This window comes from Hippoglossus hippoglossus, chromosome 5, assembly GCF_009819705.1.
Source record: "Hippoglossus hippoglossus isolate fHipHip1 chromosome 5, fHipHip1.pri, whole genome shotgun sequence".
Lineage (NCBI taxonomy): Eukaryota > Metazoa > Chordata > Actinopteri > Pleuronectiformes > Pleuronectidae > Hippoglossus > Hippoglossus hippoglossus.
In genome coordinates, this window is record NC_047155.1 from 28,479,508 (window position 1) to 28,499,621 (window position 20,114).

Consider the following 20,114-nt stretch of genomic DNA (forward strand, 5'->3'; position numbering starts at 1 on the left):
TTATTCATCACAGAATAATGACACCAGTGCACAAAATCTGGGTTTACGATATTTAAAAATCTAAAAAATTGGCCAGAGTGAGAAGCAAATGTTGCTGCAATATACTCCATAGACAAGACAGTTTCAGAAGAATGCTTCAACTTATAAGTATACAGTATAATGAAATGGTATAGGAAAAAAATCTCTGTATTCAGATTCTTTGAAACGGGGGAAGCCCTACTATTATATAAATATTTGACAGCAATATAATTTAGTTAGTCCCCAGACAGAGGATGAATCAGATTCAATTTACATTTTATTTATTTGAAAAAAAACTTCAAATTGTTCTTGTCTCACTTCAGATTTTTGTGTTTGTTCTTATTTTTGTATATTTAGATTGAATTTGCTCAGTCTTGTATTGTTCAAAATTAGACGGTAGATGGCGGTAGCACCGCTCACGTTGGTTTTGGGACCGCTCTTCAAATCGAAGAAGACAAACACGAACGCGTAGAAGAAGAACATGCGCGTGAGTGAAAATGAGACGTCACACGCGCGCGCTTCCGTAAAGTAATGACAAAGATGGCGGCCGCCGCCGGATCAGGTAAGAAGACTTCACCACAGTTGAGTTAGGATCTTTTCCTCCATAGTTCTGAAGAATGAGCTTTTCTTAAATGTCACGTTAGCTGCTCGGTGGTTTTCTAATGTATATGAGAGCAGCTGTAGTGCGGCTGTGTCTGGATCAGGAACACAAAGTGCTGCCATTAATGACGGCAGCTAGCTGAGGCTGAAGCTGGCCCACAGTGGACTATCTGCAGCAGCCTCTGTGGACCAGTACGTAACCTCCCCAACAGAGAAACACGGTGCAGGGACCGAGGCCGCACCAGAGGTCATGTTCCTCCGCTGTGGTGTTGTGCTCACCCGCCACCAGCTCGACGAGCGGAGGAGCTAACTGCTGAGGGGACGTTAGCTGTCCGGTGGAGCCCAGGCTCTCAGGAGGAAATGCTCCTGGTTAGCTCGACAGGCTGTGTTTTTGCCAACACGCTGTTTGACAACACAAACACAGTCGTTCTGCGTATTTTACATCTTCAGCTTTATGTTTTACATCTAAATGCTCACTAGGAGAAACTTCTTAATCAGCCAGCAACGTAGTTTCTCGCCCTTGTTAGCCCAAAGCTAACGGTATCGCTTAAAGCTTGGTCGATCAGGTCATTAAACATGCTGTCGAACAGGAAGAGCTTGTGTGTTTGGCCATCAATGTACAGCGTTGTGTTTTGTACAACTGTCTTAGTGTGAACATGTCTTGAACCTTGTAACTTAATTGTTATTTTGTCGCTCACATTTGTTTACCAGCTGCTGTTTTCAGCCTTCAAGAACAAACACATCTCCACATCCCATCCACACATTGTCAACAATTTGAATAAACTGAATAGCTATAAATAATAATGCCCGATTGTGTCAAGTAATAGCTTGTATTTATTTTTCTTATCATTGTCTTTTTATATATATTATGTTTTTAATTGTACAACAATAAGTGCATTCCATCCTATTTTTAAAAGATTGGTAAATTATACTTTGTCACAGTAAGAGTCACTGACATATTATATGAAAATCTAAAAAGAATACAGCCTTATCATTCCAGTGCCGTTTTATTAACACTTTCATTAACGCTTGGCCTGGCCAGCATATTGTTCAGGGACATTTTCTCTGTGCGCAATCAGATATAAATCATTTAATCCTGCTCTGTGTTTCTTTGTGTGTGTGTGTCTGTCTGTCTGCCTGTGTGAAGGCGTCGCAGTTCCTCGCAGTTTCCGTCTGCTGGAGGAACTAGAGGAGGGTCAGAAGGGAGGTGGAGATGGCACAGTGAGCTGGGGCCTTGTGGATGATGGTGACATGTCGCTGACTTACTGGGATGGCATGATCATTGGCCCTCCCAAGGTGAGCCACCATAGTTCTTAGAGTAAGTGTTATTATAATCCATAATGCTGCTAATCTCCAGTTGGACAGAAAGCATGCAGCTTTGCATTAGATTGAAGAACTGGAACAAATGCAGGGGTTTCTCTATCTGCATTTCATGACTTATACACAGTGCCTAAACTTCTTCTAACAGTCTTTACTATTCTGGAGAGAAACAATACCACATATTAGACACTATTTTGTTTAAACCAAAGTTAGGTTTAAAAAATGGGGTTGACCTTCAGGACAATGCATTTAAGTGTTCATTAATTACAACCAGTGATGTATAAAGTACTTGAAAGCCATACTTGAGTAAAAGTACAGATATCTTACCTGAAAGTGACTCCGGTAAAAGTTAAAGTCACCCGTAAGAAAATTACTTGAGTCAAAGTCTTAAAGTAGCTCATATTAAATGTACTTAAGTATCAAAAGTATCTGGTGTTGAAATGTACTTAAGTATCAAAAGTAAAAGTACAAGTACCAAATAAAAAATGCAAAGTGCTATTTATAGTAGGCCTATACAGACACAAAACAACCAAAAAATGTTCTTTTCAGGCTTTATTTCAACTGACTGAAAAATTATAACAAAAATATACAGATGCTGAGGTTCAAATAGTATTGGACTAGTGCATCTGAACTTCTAGGGACAACAAAGAACCAACACAACAGAATAAACAAGTGCCTCTTGTGTCTGCCTAAGAATACTAATAGACCACAGTATAACCACAAAAATATTAAACATGGACCTTTCACTTTCTAATCAGTAGCAGGAATGATACACAATGCCCTTTATGATGACTCAGCAAAAGGAAACAAGTTCTAGGCACACAAAATAGGATAGTTTTCCTCTTTTGTTAACAACCTGCACAGTGCTAGTACAGGGAAGAAAAAAATCACTGGACACAGTCTAGTTTTGCTGCAGGCCAAATTTCAGACAGAATAATAAAGACTGAACTGAACCGAGCTCCTGCATGAGCACCTGGATAATTCTAAAGGGAATAAATGGATGGGGAATGTGCTCGCGTTGATTAAGTCCCTGCCCTTTGTACACACCGCCCGTCACTACTACCGATTGGATGGTTTAGTGAGGTCCTCGGATCGGCCCTGGCGGAGTCGGTAACGGCCCTGGCGGAGCGCCGAGAAGACGATCAAACTTGACTATCTAGAGGAAGTTAAACTCGTAACAAAGTTCTGAAGGTGAACCTGCGGAAGGATCATTACCGTTACAGCCCGGTCGACCAAGGCAGCCCGACCAACCTCCGGACGCTTAGGGTCTCGCGCTGCCCCCCTGACGGCAAACACGCCACCGGGCCTGCGCATCTCCCGAGGCAGAGGGCACGCGAGTGAGTGAGAGAGAGGTGCGCCGCTCGTAAAAGCCTGCGTTGCTCCAACCTCTGCCGCTCAAGTAACGAGCCAGTTTTGAGAAGATAAGGAGTAGAAAGTATATAAATTTGTGTTCAAATGTAGCGAGTAAAAGTAAAAAGTCGTCAGGAAAATAAATACTCAAGTAAAGTACAGATATGTGAAAAATCTACTTAAGTAAAGTAACGAAGTATTTGTACTTTGTTACTTCACACCACTGATTACAACAGATAACAAATACCCCTGTAACTATTGTCTTTTACAGAGTGGTGCATCGTGGTTATTTTTAAACGTAGTGTTCCTAGGCTAGCAAGTTTTTTTTTGTCTATCCTGACTTTCAGTGTTAATCAGACGTCAAAGTCTTTGGTTAGTCCAGCATAGCCTGCAGGAGTCTCTGAATGCTGCTCCAACATGTTCTGCTGCCACAGAGGAAATTAACTCATGACGAGTGAAAACGAGTTCTCTGCTGACGTCTTTACTGAAGAAATCAACCAGAGAGAAAATCGGTCAAACAGCTAACTAGCAAAAACTGAAGTGTCCCTTTGTCGCCTTTTGAAACAAAGACAGAAGGGACCATGTAGCACCTGGCAGCACAGGATGGATTAAAGTTGAAAAATAGGAAATGTTGGATGCTCCCCAAATGCAGTATGGGGTTTGTCGTCAATGAATAAAGCTCTCTCTATTTAAAACAGTGTAGGAAGGTGTGTGTTACCACGTGCTAGTGAATCACTGCGTTGACAACAGTGTATCAAACAGAGGCTAAGTGCATTAAGCTGTGTGGGTGTGCTGCACCCACTGTAAAATAAACAAGGGCAAGGAAATCCCCTTCTAGTTGCAGGTGTGACGCTGAATCACTGTCCACTTATGAGCTGTACTGAGCTGTACTGTAGTCAACAGTTAATTATCAGGTAAGACAACTTCTTTCAAGTGGTGTCTGCCAAAAATGCAGCTTTCACTTAGGTTTAGCTTTAAATTAAGTAGCAGCTCTTTGTACTCACTCATCATTGATAAAGAACATGAGGAGGTGTAATCTTACTGCTACAGTAAAGTAGTTAGACGAGGAACAGTAGACAGGGACTATTTGCAAATCAACAAGGTCAACATGATCTCTTATTGTGGTGTTGCTGTTAGTACAGCACAGTGCAAGTATGTCAACTGTGTGAATGCTATGAAAAATGTATCTGATACTTTGGTACAAAGTTGACGCCAAAGTTCTGAATACTCAATGGCTCTTGTTTTTCTACAGTACTGTGGGAACCAATGGCACGGTAGATGTTCTAGATACTGGACGTGTGACTTATATGGGCAGCATAACAACCTGTCATGTTTTCTAGTCTGCTGTCAAATGCAAAAGGAAGAAGGAGTTAAAGACAGGAATAACATGTGAAAAAAAAGTGTTCACATAATATGTTTTCAGGTGTTAGTATGGATGGGGTTTAAAACTGATATGGAGCCAAAACGCTTGTGTGGACAGAGATCTTTTTAGTCTGAAAACTAAAACGCATTAATATGGATGTAGCCAAAGTAAATTATAATCCTTGGAGAAGTGATGGGCACTACACACCAGAAAAGATCCTGGACTAACGTTGCCCTTGTTTTCTGACTTGCAGACCGTCTATGAAAACAGGATATACTGTCTGAAAGTAGAATGTGGACCCAGATACCCAGAGCATGCCCCTGTGGTCCGCTTTGTGAACAAGATCAACCTGACCGGTATAAACAGTTCCAATGGTGCGGTGAGTATCTGAGCTTCATCACACATACGTTCCATTTAATCAACACTCTAGGTTAGATCATTGTAAGTGTTCTTTGATATGTTATGAATTGAATAAGACTTTTACAGTACTCTCATTTACCAAAACAAAAACAAAAATCTTCTGCTGCCTGTTTAATTTAACCCGACCTCTACCTTCAGTCTCAGTGAAAGAATTTACTTCCTGCTCACACCTGGTATAAACATCAAATCTCATGTTCCTGTTTTACATGGAAATAAACACATACATCATTTCTGTTTACAAAGATCAAATAATGTTGTTTACTTAGTATGACTTTACAGATGTGTCCAATGTCAATGTGTGTGTCAGTGTGTCGGCATAAGCGAGAGATAAACCTCTTTTACACCAAAACAGAGTATACACAGTTTTTTTAAATGCAGTTTGAGTGCTAAAAAGGGGTTTGACTCCTTTAATTGCCAGTTGAATTACCAGTTCGCCTCTCAATTATTTCCCCCTGGTGCGTCATGTGTGATGTCAGGAATGCACCGACAACTTCAAGCTCTATGGCCTCGCTGTCTTGCCAAATTAGCGTGTTCATATAGGAGGTTTCCATCGGAGCCGATAAAAACCTGTGTCTACTGCAGAGTCATTTGAGTGAATAATGATTGAATCCATTCCCATTGCTGACAAAAGCTAGATCATGGTGGATGTTATTGGTTTTTTTGACCAGTGGGAAAGAGTGCAGAGTCAGGAGGAGTAAATCAATGAAATCTCTACTATAGAATAAGAATGTACTATTTTTGGAAATAAAAAAAATCAGTATTTGGTGGTCAGTGTTGACCACCTAAACTAGCCGCAAACAAATCCATGTATGGGCAGTGAGTAGCGTAAAAGTACGACAGTTTCATTGTGAAAAGAAGGCGGTCTTTCAATGTGGCCAAGGACACATCGAAAAGAGCAAAGACAAAGAACATGCCTCACAGACCTGATGTTATCTGACATATTGGACATTCACACCTGTACTTAGGGTTGTCCACTTGTGATCGGTTCACTCAGGACAGATATTAACACCAGGTCTGAACACGTCTTTGATCTTAAATTGAGTGCTGACACTACCTGTATTTTTAGGCGTTTCTGCTCACTATTTATTGAAAACAGTTTTTACCTAATTGTAATAAAAAAAATCTTGTCCATTCTAAGTATGTAACTTTAACATGAGGTTGCAAAGTGTTTTTTGGGGGGAGGGCCACATTATATAATATAACACCCCACCCTCTCCTTCCTCTGCCACTTGTTCTCCCTGCAGGTGGATACAAAATCGATGACTTTGCTGTCCAGATGGAAGACCACCTACAATATCCGCATGGTGCTGCAGGAGCTGCGACAGCACATGATGATGAAAGAGAACAACAGGCTCTCCCAGCCGCCGGAGAGCCAGGTGTACAACAACTGAGGCTCCTGGTGCTCTCTCTCACACGCACACACACGCACACACACACACACACACACACACACGCACACACGCAAAGAGACACACACGAAGAGAATCCTTAACATTTTACACTGACTCATGTTACCCAAGACTCTGCTTCCTCCTCTGGAGCCTCTGATTGGACAGAGAGGGAGGGGCAGGTGAACCAGACCTCCTAACCCAGTGCCCAGTCATCCATGAAAACTCACGAAGCAGACCCAACATTATGAAACACAAATACTGTACATCTTAATATTGTTATTTTTTTAATTACCTTTATGTTCTACATACAGATTGTAAAATAACAATGACCAGATTGGGTGTATCAATTATGTGTGTGTGCACACTGGATTCTTCATGTCAAGTGAGGACAGTAAGTGCTTGTTACATGGGGTATTGTGGTCAGGGATTTGAATCAACTCGCACAGCAACACAAAAATACTACTATAATCCCGAATGAAACGTGGATGTTGATTGTTAGAATAATTTGGATTATATTTTCCCACAGCTGGCACCAACATATCTTGCAGTATGCTGAATCAAGATTTCCTTCACATAGAAAAAACAAAGATAATGACTCAAAACACCACAGTGCTTGGTCTTCCAGGCGACGCTATAGTCTCAAATCCCCCAGCTTCTGCAATCCCGACAATGTGAATTTCACGGGCCTTTCCTTAAGCGAGTGCATGTCTGGTACATGGGAATAAACTGCTACTAGACATTCAGCTACGTATTTATCAACAGGGCACTGCTGTCTCATCACTCATGCTCTCAGACTTGTCTTCAGTGTGCCATATGGTTCATAGCTCTTTGTGATGGTGATTGATTATTAGCAGGGGGAGGGTGGTGGTGGTGGGGGTTTCCTTTTGTTTTTTCTGTTTTAGTCTGGGCTGATCCATGTATACTTTAGGGAGTCACCTCCTCATCCAGTGTATGCCCACTGAACACAATGTATGGCTTTGGATGTTCGTTTTATAACAGGTTGAATCTAATCAGGGTGTTAATGACCTGTTGCATGGTTTTATTTGAATTAAACATTATTACTTTTTGCATGTGTTTGTGTCGTGATTTTCTTCACTGTATTCCATATGTTTATACAATACAACTTCTACTGAAATCTATACTGAATGAAATCAATACTGGATAAACAAAAATAAGTAATGGCTTTTTATAGAAGATTTATCATATATGTCACTTTTATATTAAAACCAACAAAAAAACTTTTACATCCAATCCCTCTAATGGCCCTAATGTCAGCTGTGTTTGTGTGTGTGGGGCAAAGGCAATAATAAAAGGACAAGCCTTCAATCACTCTAATTGTATCGGATGTGATGGACAAGCTCTCCCATCAGGTCCACTGTATCAAAGAGTGACAAAGCAGGAGACAACATGGTGTCTCACTCAATCAGCATAATCATATGAGAACAGCTGCCATTCACCCTCGGGTCCACGTGACTCACTCTGGGTACAAAGGGCTAACCAGTAGATTTGTCCAAGCTAAACAACCAGTGGTTCCCTTCGGTCACACCACCTACAGTACCTTTATCAAACTCCTGATAAGAAGCAGGATTATTAAAATGATCCTGAGGACTGGCTGACTAAATAACTGCATGAATACTGATATATATATATATATATATATATGTGTGTGTGTGTGTGTGTATACAAAACATTTTGAATAAAAAAGCTTATTTTAAACAGAAAATATCTGTCACAAATTATCACAAATAATGTTTACCTAAAGAAGGGCGTGGTTCCCTCAAATTAACAACCATGTCACATGTCCACACATGCACATGTGGTCTCATTTCTATAATATGTCTTTCATTAAAAATAATCTTTACACATTTGGTCGGCAGTTCGATCCAAGTCTCCCTTGCGCTTAAGTGTCCTTGGGCAAGATAGCCGACAACCACAAATTTCCCCTGACAACTTTGTGTAAGAGATGTAGGATAGAGAAAGTGCTGCACTATATCAATGAGTGTGAATGGCAAAACTGTACTGTAGAGAGCTTTGAGTGGTCATCAACACTAGAAAAGATCTACATTACATGCAGACACCATTTACATGTAGGGATCTTCACATACAGTGAACATGTAATTGGGAATTGTGGTTGCAAGAGGCTGGAGCCTCACCAGCACACACTGGCTGAGAGGGAACTCTAGACAGACCATCAGTGTCACTAGTGCTGTTAAAATGACTGATGACAAGGCAGATCTTTTAGCGTTCAGCAGTGGAGTCATGAGTCACAGAGAAGCCTGTAATGAAGAGGCAGTGAGAGCAGTTTTTCCACCAGTCCAGAACACACTCCAACCACAAGACAGATCTCATATCAGATGTTTTCCTCTCAGCTGAGGCCTCGAGGCTCACTTATGGAATCATCTGAGTGACAGGAGTTCGATGAAACTGTGAAAGAGGACCTGATAGAGAATGTCTTTGTTACCCTGGTAATTTTAAACCTTTTATTGAATGGGAAAAAAACTGCTGCGTTTATTGTCTGAGCACCAGATGAAAATGCCAAAAATCTAAAATCAGCTGTATTTGTACACTTGCATGTTTTGCTTGGCCGAATATTCGCCATCAGTTTCCTTGGACTTAATTCCTGCAGTTTGACCATGTAACTGATTATCAAGTGAAAATCTGCATTCACACACCGTCGCTGTAATTAACTCCATTGGCCTGATTGCACTCCATTTGTTACATTCACATGGAAAGCATTAGTTGGAGTGTAATGCAGTTGTGGGAGGTGTCAGATGGTTGCTGACACACACACACACACACACACACACACACACACGCACACACACACACACACACACACACACACACACACACACTCCCACATCCATTCTCCGGCTTGACCCGGTGTGTGTTTAGGCCTGAGTAGAGCAGTGTGCAGGAGCCCATCTGCTCACAGGGTCAATACACTTTCTGCTCTCACACACACACACATGCTGAGTGTTCCAATTAGCTAAATGAGACATCCTTTTTTGCTCCGTGTTGATTTGCATTTTTTTTATGGAGGGCACATGGTTTTAAATCTCACATTATTGTGCTGAAATGAAAAAGGTTGCTTACAAAAGTCTTAAACACTGACCCACAGTGAATGTATAATTTAGTTTTCCTGCCGAATGTAATATACAAACAACGTGGCTCTCATTTCTAACTTTAGTTTATATCTAAGTAAGTAGCAATGACTGTTGGTATCTTTATCTGAGGAGTAGCTGCAGAGCAACTACAGCAACAGGTGGAGCTCAGTTTTGTAAATCTCAGTGGAGCGACAGCCTGCTCACCCAGTCTGACCAGCTCAGCCAGCGCTGCACACTACTGTCGGTTTCATCAAGATTGAACCATTTCCTCCCTGCTGCTGAATACTGTCAGGGACCAAACAGTCAGAGGACAAACAAGCACAGGCGGACTTTGCACACAATGGGTTTTTTTTTCCCACTGAGAACATGTAGCATGTGCACTGGATTTCTCTAATACTCTAGAAACCGAAACGCTTATAAAGCAATCAGTATTTTTCAGAAAATAGCTTTTTATTATGCACTGAATCACAGGTACATGAGTAATAGTAATAATAGTATTTCTCAACACTATTGACTTAAAGACAGTGAATACATGAAACACCCATTGAGCATAATAATATGTTATGCTTTCATACCAGTTGGCAATGTCATCACACTCTTGGCCTATATTGTTGTTTACGTGTCTGAATACACTTCTGAGATATTAAAATAAATTGCACTTTTGGAAGCATACAGATGTCACAAATGTTTGTATTTGATGGTTAGGGTTAGTGTCTATGTTGATTGGTATGACTGAGTGTAAATTCACTTGAAATAATGACAAGAGTCAAAAAATATTGTCATCTACATGCAAAACTATACCATCAAAGTGAGACTTAATTCTACAAGATAGAATAAACGTCTTTGCCAATACAATAACAGGTACAACTAATATATACAAAATGGTTTGGTTGTATTGAATGGGTAACCTAGCTCATGCATATAAGTACAGGTGGAACAAGACATACAGTATACCATGCTAAACTAACAGCGATACAACGTAACATGCATTCAATTTATATCAGAGTAGCAGAATCCTATTCATATGGAGTTACCCCATATGCTGCAACCATCCAGTGTACCAGAGTAACCAGGTGTTGTAGCAACTACAGGATCTGACATAAATGAGGAAGGATGGAAAGGCTAGCACAGGCTTTGGTGTGGGGCTGAAGTCAGGAGTCAATGAGCAAAAGCAATATTAAGGATACGATAGGCTAAATGCAATAATATGTGGGGAGGAGTGCTTTTCTTTCAATTGATGTAAAGGCTTGTATAATTAAAGAGGATGATACAAAGGTATTTAAGGCCCCTGCCTGATGTGAAATAAAAACATTTCACTGTCAGACTTCATTGTTCTGGTTCTAAAGACATTTTAGGACAGATTTCTTTATTTCTAAAATACTTCTAAATTGCTCTAGCTCCTTTTCATTCCAATGTAAGAAAAGAGACAAGGCATGTGAAGTAAACTACAACAGTATGAGCGTAATGTAAAATGAAAAGGCCAATTGAGGTTTAAGTAACTACAACCTGTGGATTAAGTGGTTAAGGTACTGTTGTTGTAGCATTAGTTTAGCAGAAGGAATAATTGCTTATGTTTATATCACAGTTGTGCATTGCTACAAATGCTCTTTTCATTTTAGCACAATTTCAGTATTGACAAAACTAGTTTTTTTGATAATATACAATATGTATATTTTAAGCCAAGCCGTCGCTTAGACTTAAGATAACTAACATGTTTTAATTTATTGCTTGGTTTTTGCAGATTGACAGCTGGGTAATTGGAGAAATTAATGATGCCACTATGGCTGCTTACATTCCAACGTATGGTGATAGGATTGCTGTTCTGTGTGGACAAACAGAGAAGAGGTGGAGATGTCAATATCAAGCAGTCATTTTGACTTATATAATTTCAGCAAAAACAGTCAATACAATGAAAATTCAACAAAAATGACAAAACAGGGAAATGCTGTCTGTGATGTTGTTTGCTGTTTGCTGTTAATAAGATTGGATTGACCCTGTTAAGTAAACCAGGAGCAGGATGGATGAGCAGCAGTAGATCGGCCTAGTAAATGGAAATCAATTCTTCAATTCGTTCTCTTTTTAATATTTCTTCTATCTTGAATAAAAATCAATCTTGAATATTTAATGTCTATTTTGTTCCTATACATTGACATTGCTAAATGAGGCAATGGGACTTGATTCAGCATGAGGTGTCAAAATGAATTATGGGTGGTGGAACAAAAAATGCTGTATTATACCTTAATTTTGGACAGTAGCTTGCTGTAAAATGTTCCCTCAACATTTACAGTATTCAACTGTATCTAAGAAAAACAGTACTTTACTGTACAAAATTCCCTGTATTTTTACGGCAATTTGTTACAGTGTAGGATTTCGTCTCCTTGGCGACAGAACATTGATATCCAATAAAACGTAGAGAAAATTCATCATTTTAAAAGTTGGTCTTATTATGGCTGCAAGACCCTAGATGTCCCATGGCTAAATAATGGAATAATAAAATGATTAAGATTTCAGTATATGAAGACATGTTGATGAGGGTGGAAATGTAACAGTAAAACTTCTGGCTTCAGATCATGCTTTGCCTAAAATAAAATTTGTATATATTAATTATTGTCTATACATCCTAGGTGTTCACAGTTTTATTTTATTTCATCTCACTTTATGTTAAACGTGAGACGTCCTCTGTACTCTATCTGTTATGTGGTATGCTGCACTGTAATGTTGCACAAAAAAAGAATACAAATTTGAATCACAAAGAATATAGAAACTGTAAGAGACAAATAACAAAACCATTAAGGCTCCAAAAGGCCAAATTTATAAAAAGGTGGCCCCATTACTGCAGTGAAGTTATTCATTCTATGCTATCCATCAATATGCTCTCTCCTACTGCACACATTTCCTTTCCTCTTTTATCTGCCCTTCTTTCCTTTGGGGTTTCTATATAAGCCGTATATCTGGTTCATCTGATTGTGATTCATATACATTCTCTAATGTATAATACAATGGCAGCTGAAGCAGGAAGAGAAATATAGACTGTTGAAAATGTAGAACTGCATTGTATTAGGGATTTATCTCCAGCACAGTTCTATATTCAACCTACTTTAATCAAAGTTGAGACTTAATGTTCATTATTTTCACATGAAATTAGCTGAAGCTGAGATCCTGTAGAAAAAACACTGTAACTGTCCAAACACTTATAACAGCAGCAATAATATTACACTTTGGTATAATGAGAAAAAGTTGCTGTAGTATTTTTTGTCAGTTTATAGCAATAGACTTGCACAATAACAATGCTTTACCTGGAAAGGTACTGCACCAGATAATAATACAATCTGTTGCTTACGAGCTAGCTTTACATTTACTGTAAAGAGGCTGTAAGTTGATCACTACAAATACACAGTCTTTAGTCTGAGCTTTTACTGATAAATGTTTTTTTATTTGACTGTTGTAGCATGTTTGCAGATTGTCTGGTTGAAATACACAGTATAACATCTTAAATACAAGTTACAGCAAATTAACTTTATGTCATTTTAGAAAAAAAAGAGATATTCAATATTTTAGAGACATATTACATATTTTAACACACATCAACAAGTTGATATGAACTGACAAGCTTTGGATGATGTCATCTTTTTGGTAGTTTGGATATCTATCAGACGCTGGTCACCAAATCGAAGATGAGCTTTAAGCTGTTAATTACAAGTCTCCTCTAAGTTACAATTTGATACGACTAAGACTAGAGTACATGTGAATTTCACATTGTTCTGAGGATATAGTCTGTTCTCAGCATCATCTGCAAAGTTGCAAAATTATGATACTGAAGAAATCTGCAAAAACATTTACTGTCAAGAAGGTTGAGAGTATAAATATTGAAGAAGTCATCCTCACTCTCACAACCACGCATGGAACACAGGATAGGAACCCTGGTCAACCATTGTGTGTGTACAGGATAATTTAATAACCTTTCACAGCCTTAACAAAATGAGCCATAAAACCAGAGTCAGTTTGGGAAAAGGAGTCATCTGAGTGGGGGTCACTGGGGCTGTAACTTTATCTACCAGTGTGTGTCTGCAGCCTTCTGTGGCCTGGCCTGGCCTGGCCTGGCCCAGCGTGGCTGTGCAGCATGGATGGTTGTAAGGTGACGGAATGCCCCCCCCCCCTACCACCAATAGAACCCTCCACCCCCTCCACTCCCTTTCTCACACACGCACTCTCCCTCACGGCCATTATGAAACCCCAGCAGATGGCCAAGAGACAAAAGGTGTGTGAGTGTGAGAGGCCTCCACCTCTTCCAACACCCCCTCACTTTTCGAGTGAGCCCCACAGTCTGTTGCTATAGTGTTACAGCTGGAGCCCTATGAAACTTCTTTCTCACCCCCCCCCCCCCAACCCTAAAGCACTCGTACACTTCCTTGCACGTGCCTCTCAATTACGACAAATTGACAGTGCTTACGCCACCCCTTATTCATGCAGATGTGGTGATTTAGCCTCGATTTCTCACTAGCGAGACGAGCTCCTTTAATGTGGAGACGTTAGCCTAAATGATTCCTTGTGTCCTTTATCAGACAAGAGCTCCCATTTGGGGCCCTGCTGCAGGTAATTCTCCTTTTGACAGTGCAATTGAACCGGCCAGCGCTAAAGGGCTATTTGGCGAAGAGCCATTTAATGTAAGTGCTCTCAAGGCCAGCAAATGACACTTGTAGAGACAATGTCACCCCCACTGACACCATCAGTTGATTGTGTATTGAACAGAAATGGGCGAGCAGTGTAGGCCTCCGGCCAGAAATATGCAGCATTATTGGCAGAGCAAAGTCCAAGGCAAGTGTCTGGGGAAGAGTGAATTCAAGAGGGCGCTGTGGAGGTCTCTGTCAATACCAGGTGCCAAGGACACCAGGACAGGGACTGTGAGGTGATAAACTGGCTTATTTCACTAATGTGTGCCGCATGATCATTTTTTACAGCCTGCAGCAGAGTACACCCACTTTCTGTAGAAATGATCTCAACATGCCAAACGATGTCCTTGTACAGATTGAGCTCCTGTAAAGGAGCACAGGAAAAGAAACACAAAAGAATCACAAAATACATTCAATCACCCAAATTACACTTTGAGCATTGTGTCATAAAACATAATAATGTTCCAGATGTAGTATCTAAAACAGGGGGTTTCCTTTGAAGGGTTTTGCATTTAGGGGAAACTAGTGTAGTGTCTGTTCTAAACATGCCAGCGTGAACTCTTTGTTTGGCCTGTGGTAAAATAACAGATTGTTTGTTTTTTTGCACCGATTTTATAGTTATTGTTTTTTTTATATTTTGCTTTATTACATTTAAAATGTGTGGCTTATATGTAAGTTTGAATGATTTTTTGAACTACTGTTATTTTTTCCTACATATCATTTTGGCTATTTCAGAGGTCTGTTAAGCAACCAACACAATCGTCAGACCTAAATTCACAACCTCAAATCAAAAGCTCTGTAATTCAGCTCAATATAAAGCATTGCAGCAACAAAACATATGTTGTGCTTTTACTTTGTAGACAAATTGCTAAGGAGGAAGTGAGTGAATGAATGTTGTTGTCTTGACGAAGATAAATACCCACCTTGAATGTCTTTTTCAGTCCGATATGGTGAAATAAATGTAACGAAATTATCAAAATGATCTGGTGGGCCAGATGTCATTGCTGGTGGGCCAAATTGGTGGGACACATGCAGAGTGTGAAGTTGATGAAATGGTTTCCGAGATATGTGTTCCACATACAGACAGACATTTGTGGAATTAGTTGGTAGATATGTTTATTTACTGTCTTTCTGCTGAAAGACATAGTTAACAGGATCAATACCAGTCTCATGTGATGTTGAGCCAGGTTTTGTTAAGCACACCTTAACATAAAGACTAAACACAGGGTGAAACAGCCAGCCTGCAACACTATCTCACTATTCTCGTCCATGTACACATTAGAGTATACATGTACACACATGAGCTATTGAACATTTTGTTATTACTGCATATTAATTACATGTTACTAACAATGTTACTAACAGTTTGCCCTGGAGAAGCAGGGCTGCTCTATGGACATACAACCCAGCGTTTTCCACAGAATTAATTCAATCGATGGCAGCATCGGGGTAGCACGTGCATGTGCATGGAGGTCATTCTCACTCGCAACAGATTCAGAGTGACTGGTACACAGACTACTGAGTGAAAGATACGTTCTTGCATGATAGAAAGAAGTGCACTGCATGCCACACCTGCAGCTGAAACTATGAGGTTTGACTGCATGGGCGGTTAAAACATTATGGACCACAGCGCAAGCACACAGAATCGGGACAGTGCGAGCCAGCACGTAGCAAATAGCGCTGCACACACCAAGTTAGACATCTCATATGTTTTTTTGAGAAGTGTAAAAAAATGTTGGTTCATTATGATACTATAGCTCATGATATTCAAATATAACAGGCCGCAACAGTCGCGATAATTAATGAGAAACACTGATATAACATCTCGGCTTGTACATGATGGCTGAAGCTCTTGGCAACCATCAATGTCTGTTCATTGGCAGAGAAAACTTACATTTAAATAAGCATATATACATCCACATATATATATACCCAAAATGTTGCACAATATAATTTTAACAGATTAAAAAGGCTTGGACTTTTTTATAATTTAGAATATGTGTACTACATATGATACACCTGTTGTTTTACTGTGCATCTTCATCTACCACCAGGCATGTCATCATACTGCACCCTCTTCATTGCTCTGGTTTTTCCATCTCGGACAGCATCTGTAGCCTGCACCCGGCTGCTCCCCCGAGACTCTGACTTCTACAAGAGCAGAGGCCAGTGACACGTGGGATTGAGGACCAACACAATAGCGAGGAGAGAGATGGATAGATTCCTTTTATCAGCTTTGGGGTCTGACTAGATTAAAATGCAGTTGTACAACGCCTCCTCCCTGCTTTTTTGGCATCCCCTGTTGGCCTCCTTGGCATCCCCACTCCTTCCCCTGTCAGTCACCTCACCTGACAGCTGGGAGTCCTCTCCTCATCTCCCTGCTGACCTCTCATCCTGCCTGCCTGCACGAGGTGACATGGTGCGGATGTGGCTGACTGTGTAAGACTTTAAACAGTCACTTCCAAATTGACTCAAGAGGTGTTTTGTCAATTGCCTCTGCAGAGAAATTCCTTCCTAACACCATTTGCACAAACCTGGTTGGTTAAAAGAAAAAGTATGAAATATGTTGGAACATAAATCACAAGTCGTTCTCTGCAGCGAACCACAATAAACCCTTGAGAAACATACAGAGTGAAGAGGGGAAATTCTCCTTTTCCTCACTCACTGAGTGCTGATAAAAAGAAAAGAGACAATCACTCTCATTCACTGGTGTGCAGCTGCCTCATTGTCAGATGGCCGAGTGGAGATTTCTGTGGAGGTGCTGAAAAGGACCTGCGTTTGTTTTTCAGATGGCTTTCTAATGACTGGATGTGATTAACACAAATTAGCTCACTTATCACAGCTCAACATTCTTAGACAGACGGTCTCTGGGTTCATTCTGTGCAACGCTACTTAACATGCATTTAATCAGAATACACAAAAAACGCAATTACTAGATTAATCTAGACGAAATATTCAGTTTGTGATTGTGTCATTTCCCCCTGTGCCTTCGAAACAAATATCATTACAAAAAAACCTACAGATTTATGGAGTCAGAATATGCTTTGTGTTGTTAGTTAGTTTGATGATATCATACCAGAATCTCAACATGCTCAATGCTCACTGTCACTGCTGTTGAAAGACTCATGTGCTACATATTATTTACCCCAGTGGCACATTTTAACACTTATTTTTAGAAGATACAATTTTGAGGACTAATTGGTGATCAGTGATCCATATAATACAATTACAAGCAAAATGTCTAATTCTTGCTTTTAGTTCTGTAACAGCGGTGAACAGTGAACCAGTTCAGCTACAACAAGGCTCCGCAGGACAGCAAACAGGAGCCGTCAGACAGAAAGTAACCTGTTTACTAGTGTCATCCCCAGCAGAGTGTCATAGAGTCAGTCTGGAGTCTCTTCTAAGTATCAGCTGTGAAGTGCAATGTGAACAGAAATGTAGACGTCAGAATCAAACTTTTGAAAGTAGGGCAGGAGTATTTACAAAATATTTCTTCCTCTTCTTTGGTGCTCACCAGCTGGTGGCGCTCTAGGCGACTGTCTGGGTAGTCCCTGCCTGATGCTGGTTCTGCTCAAACAGGAGGAATTTGTCAGGGACAATTTTAACTGCAGATTAATAAACTTTGAGCATTCTAGTGAGAATTTGAGGCTGCAGGGTGGTGTATGTGAGATGTAGCCAAAATTAACTAGTTTGTTTATTGTACTGATTTATAGTATGAGATAAACATAGTGTGGGTATGCACAGAATATTTGTTGTTTTGGGCCATTTCATGGGATTTATTGACAGTAATAAGAATACATAATATCACAAGGTCATACTTTATTATGGAGATTACTGTCTGCTGTGTGTGCGGTGATACTATTCCATGATCCGCTCATACTGAACGTGTCTTCCAGAGCCATCTGTGAGTGAGTTGTCTAGGTTGTATTAAGCTGCAGCTGCTAACCAGAGTTTGACCCCATGACCCTACATGCACACAGAGGTCAGTCTGTCACAGCCGATGGACTGGAAGTCACCGGGGGGGGGCGGGGCTTTTTATCCAGATGAGGGTTATATGGTTAGTTTGGCAGGCTGGGGTCTTCAGAGGGACATAAAACTGCCAGGGACCTTACAGAGGATGGAAGTGAAAAATAGACCTTCAGGCTGTCGTCACATAAACGACAGCCTGAAAGAATCAGTAAAATGGGCAAATTAATATTTTGTGTGTGACTATGATTCATGATAAGAGTTTAATCAAAATTATGCTTGCAGTGTTTTATATGGGTTTGTAACTTCTTTTGCTCTTATTTGTATTGTTATTGTTACTTTTTCATGTATTTTCTGAAGAAACATTTTGCAACATCTTACTAATAACAGGGGAGATAGACACAATGTTCTGAGGAACAGCAAAACCTCAAAAAGTAATATTGATGCACTTAAACCCATTTTACTACTGGAAACTTCTTCCTCCACAGAGACAGTTCTTTAAGTGTACACACTGACCACACACCCACAGTATACTCTCTCATTATTTGCACCATATTACAATTTCCCTTTCACATACATTCCTAAGAATTTTTAATGACATCAGCTCCTTTACAGAAAAACCTAAGATCCTAAAAATACAATGTTATGTTACTCTTTTCTATGACTGAATATTAAGGCCATGTTGTTGAGAACAAAGTTGTGAAATTACAAGCAAAAATATATCAATATGAGCGGATCAGTGTTGCCTGCATTAAAATGAGGAATATTGAGCATCTTGTTAAGTGATACTTTAGCAATGGTCTTGTGAATAAGGTGATACTTGATATTTTGGCACATCAGCACCACAGTAGGATTTCTGAATAGGACTGGTGTTTTGTCTCTTGTCTGTTCCGAAGAAGAAACAACAAATACAGAAATTAAGATTGGTTCGAGATTTTGGATCTAGAACGGGTGAAACTGGTGAGTTCTCCTTGTTGCTTATTCTCTGCAAAAAAACGTTTTCCCTTTAATCTCTTGAAATCACAACTTTTCTCATAAAGTTATAACTTTTAAAAAGATTTCTTTCCCTTCATCATGGTCCTAATACTCTATAAACGCGTCTTTAGAAAAAAGGGGTGAGAGTTTTTATCTCTGTTAACCAGAAATCTTTAATGGATCAATCAGTTTGCAGGTGTACTACTGTATATGTGATAAAAGAAATATGAGCCATAAAATACTTTATAGCTCTGTGAAACTTTCGAACATTATTAATACTTTGAAATGACAAAAAAATCTGGGGACGTGGAGTTAGAAAAAAACTTAGCACACCTCCATAGCCTATCGCTCATCTCTGTTTGAGGCAGCTGCTTGTAGCATTACAGCATCTCTGACCGATCTGTCGACAGTTGGGTTGCATGGAGGACTTAGGTTTTAACAAGGAAGAACAATGTACAGAATGAAAGATAATATCTCTGGTTTTGCTATTTGTTGGGTTACAGGAGCACAATACTAATTTGTTTAACACAAACTACCTTATGTTACTAAGTAATGGCGTTGAGAGGAAAGAATGAAGTCAGTGTGTGTTGTAACCGAGATGTACACGTTAGTGCATGTGAGTCCCTCCCTGTGAAACCATCGGCCATTGGATCCAAATCCAATCAGCAGTGATGTTAATACGACACCTGGAGGACATCATCACTTTCGCTATGCTAACATTGCTAGTCATGCCAACTAGCTGCTAGCCACCCTCCTCTCTGCCCAAATCATTCAGAAAATTGCAATTATTATAAAGGGCTTCTAAAGGTACAATAGTTAATAGCATGAAAACTATTTAAAATATTATTTTTAAAAACATGTCTTGTACGACTTTATAGAAGATTTCATGTAAACCTAAACCAAATTATTAATTTTGGATTATACAATTATAAAA

General features: G+C 39.8%; 1 protein-coding gene across 3 annotated transcripts; it reads left to right on the plus strand.

Annotated features, from left to right (window-relative positions):
* The first annotated feature begins 468 nt into the window (after nt 1-468).
* Nucleotides 469-7,532, plus strand: LOC117760937 (ubiquitin-conjugating enzyme E2 variant 1-like). Of its 3 annotated transcripts, none has more exons than XR_004613760.1 (5): nt 469-580; nt 1,766-1,914; nt 4,905-5,030; nt 6,316-6,517; nt 6,550-7,532. XR_004613760.1 is itself a non-coding variant. In XM_034584365.1 (5 exons), the coding sequence occupies exons 1-4, from the start codon at nt 550-552 to the stop codon at nt 6,460-6,462; spliced, it is 453 nt and encodes a 150-aa protein (XP_034440256.1). In that variant the 5' UTR covers nt 469-549; the 3' UTR covers nt 6,463-6,496; nt 6,539-7,532. The 3 variants fall into 3 exon arrangements, 2 of the variants coding, with proteins under 2 accessions (XP_034440256.1, XP_034440255.1); XM_034584365.1 differs by having other exon boundaries at nt 6,316-6,496; nt 6,539-7,532; XM_034584364.1 differs by having other exon boundaries at nt 6,316-7,532.
* The last annotated feature ends 12,582 nt before the right edge of the window (nt 7,533-20,114 follow it).

Excerpts from the sequence above, each read along its gene's own strand:
- LOC117760937 (XM_034584364.1), top strand. The coding sequence starts at position 550 with ATGACAAAGATGGCGGCCGCCGCCGGATCAG. Across the intron at positions 581-1,765 it reads GGCGGCCGCCGCCGGATCAG|GCGTCGCAGTTCCTCGCAGT; the intron begins GTAAGAAGACTT and ends GCCTGTGTGAAG. Across the intron at positions 1,915-4,904 it reads TGATCATTGGCCCTCCCAAG|ACCGTCTATGAAAACAGGAT; the intron begins GTGAGCCACCAT and ends TCTGACTTGCAG.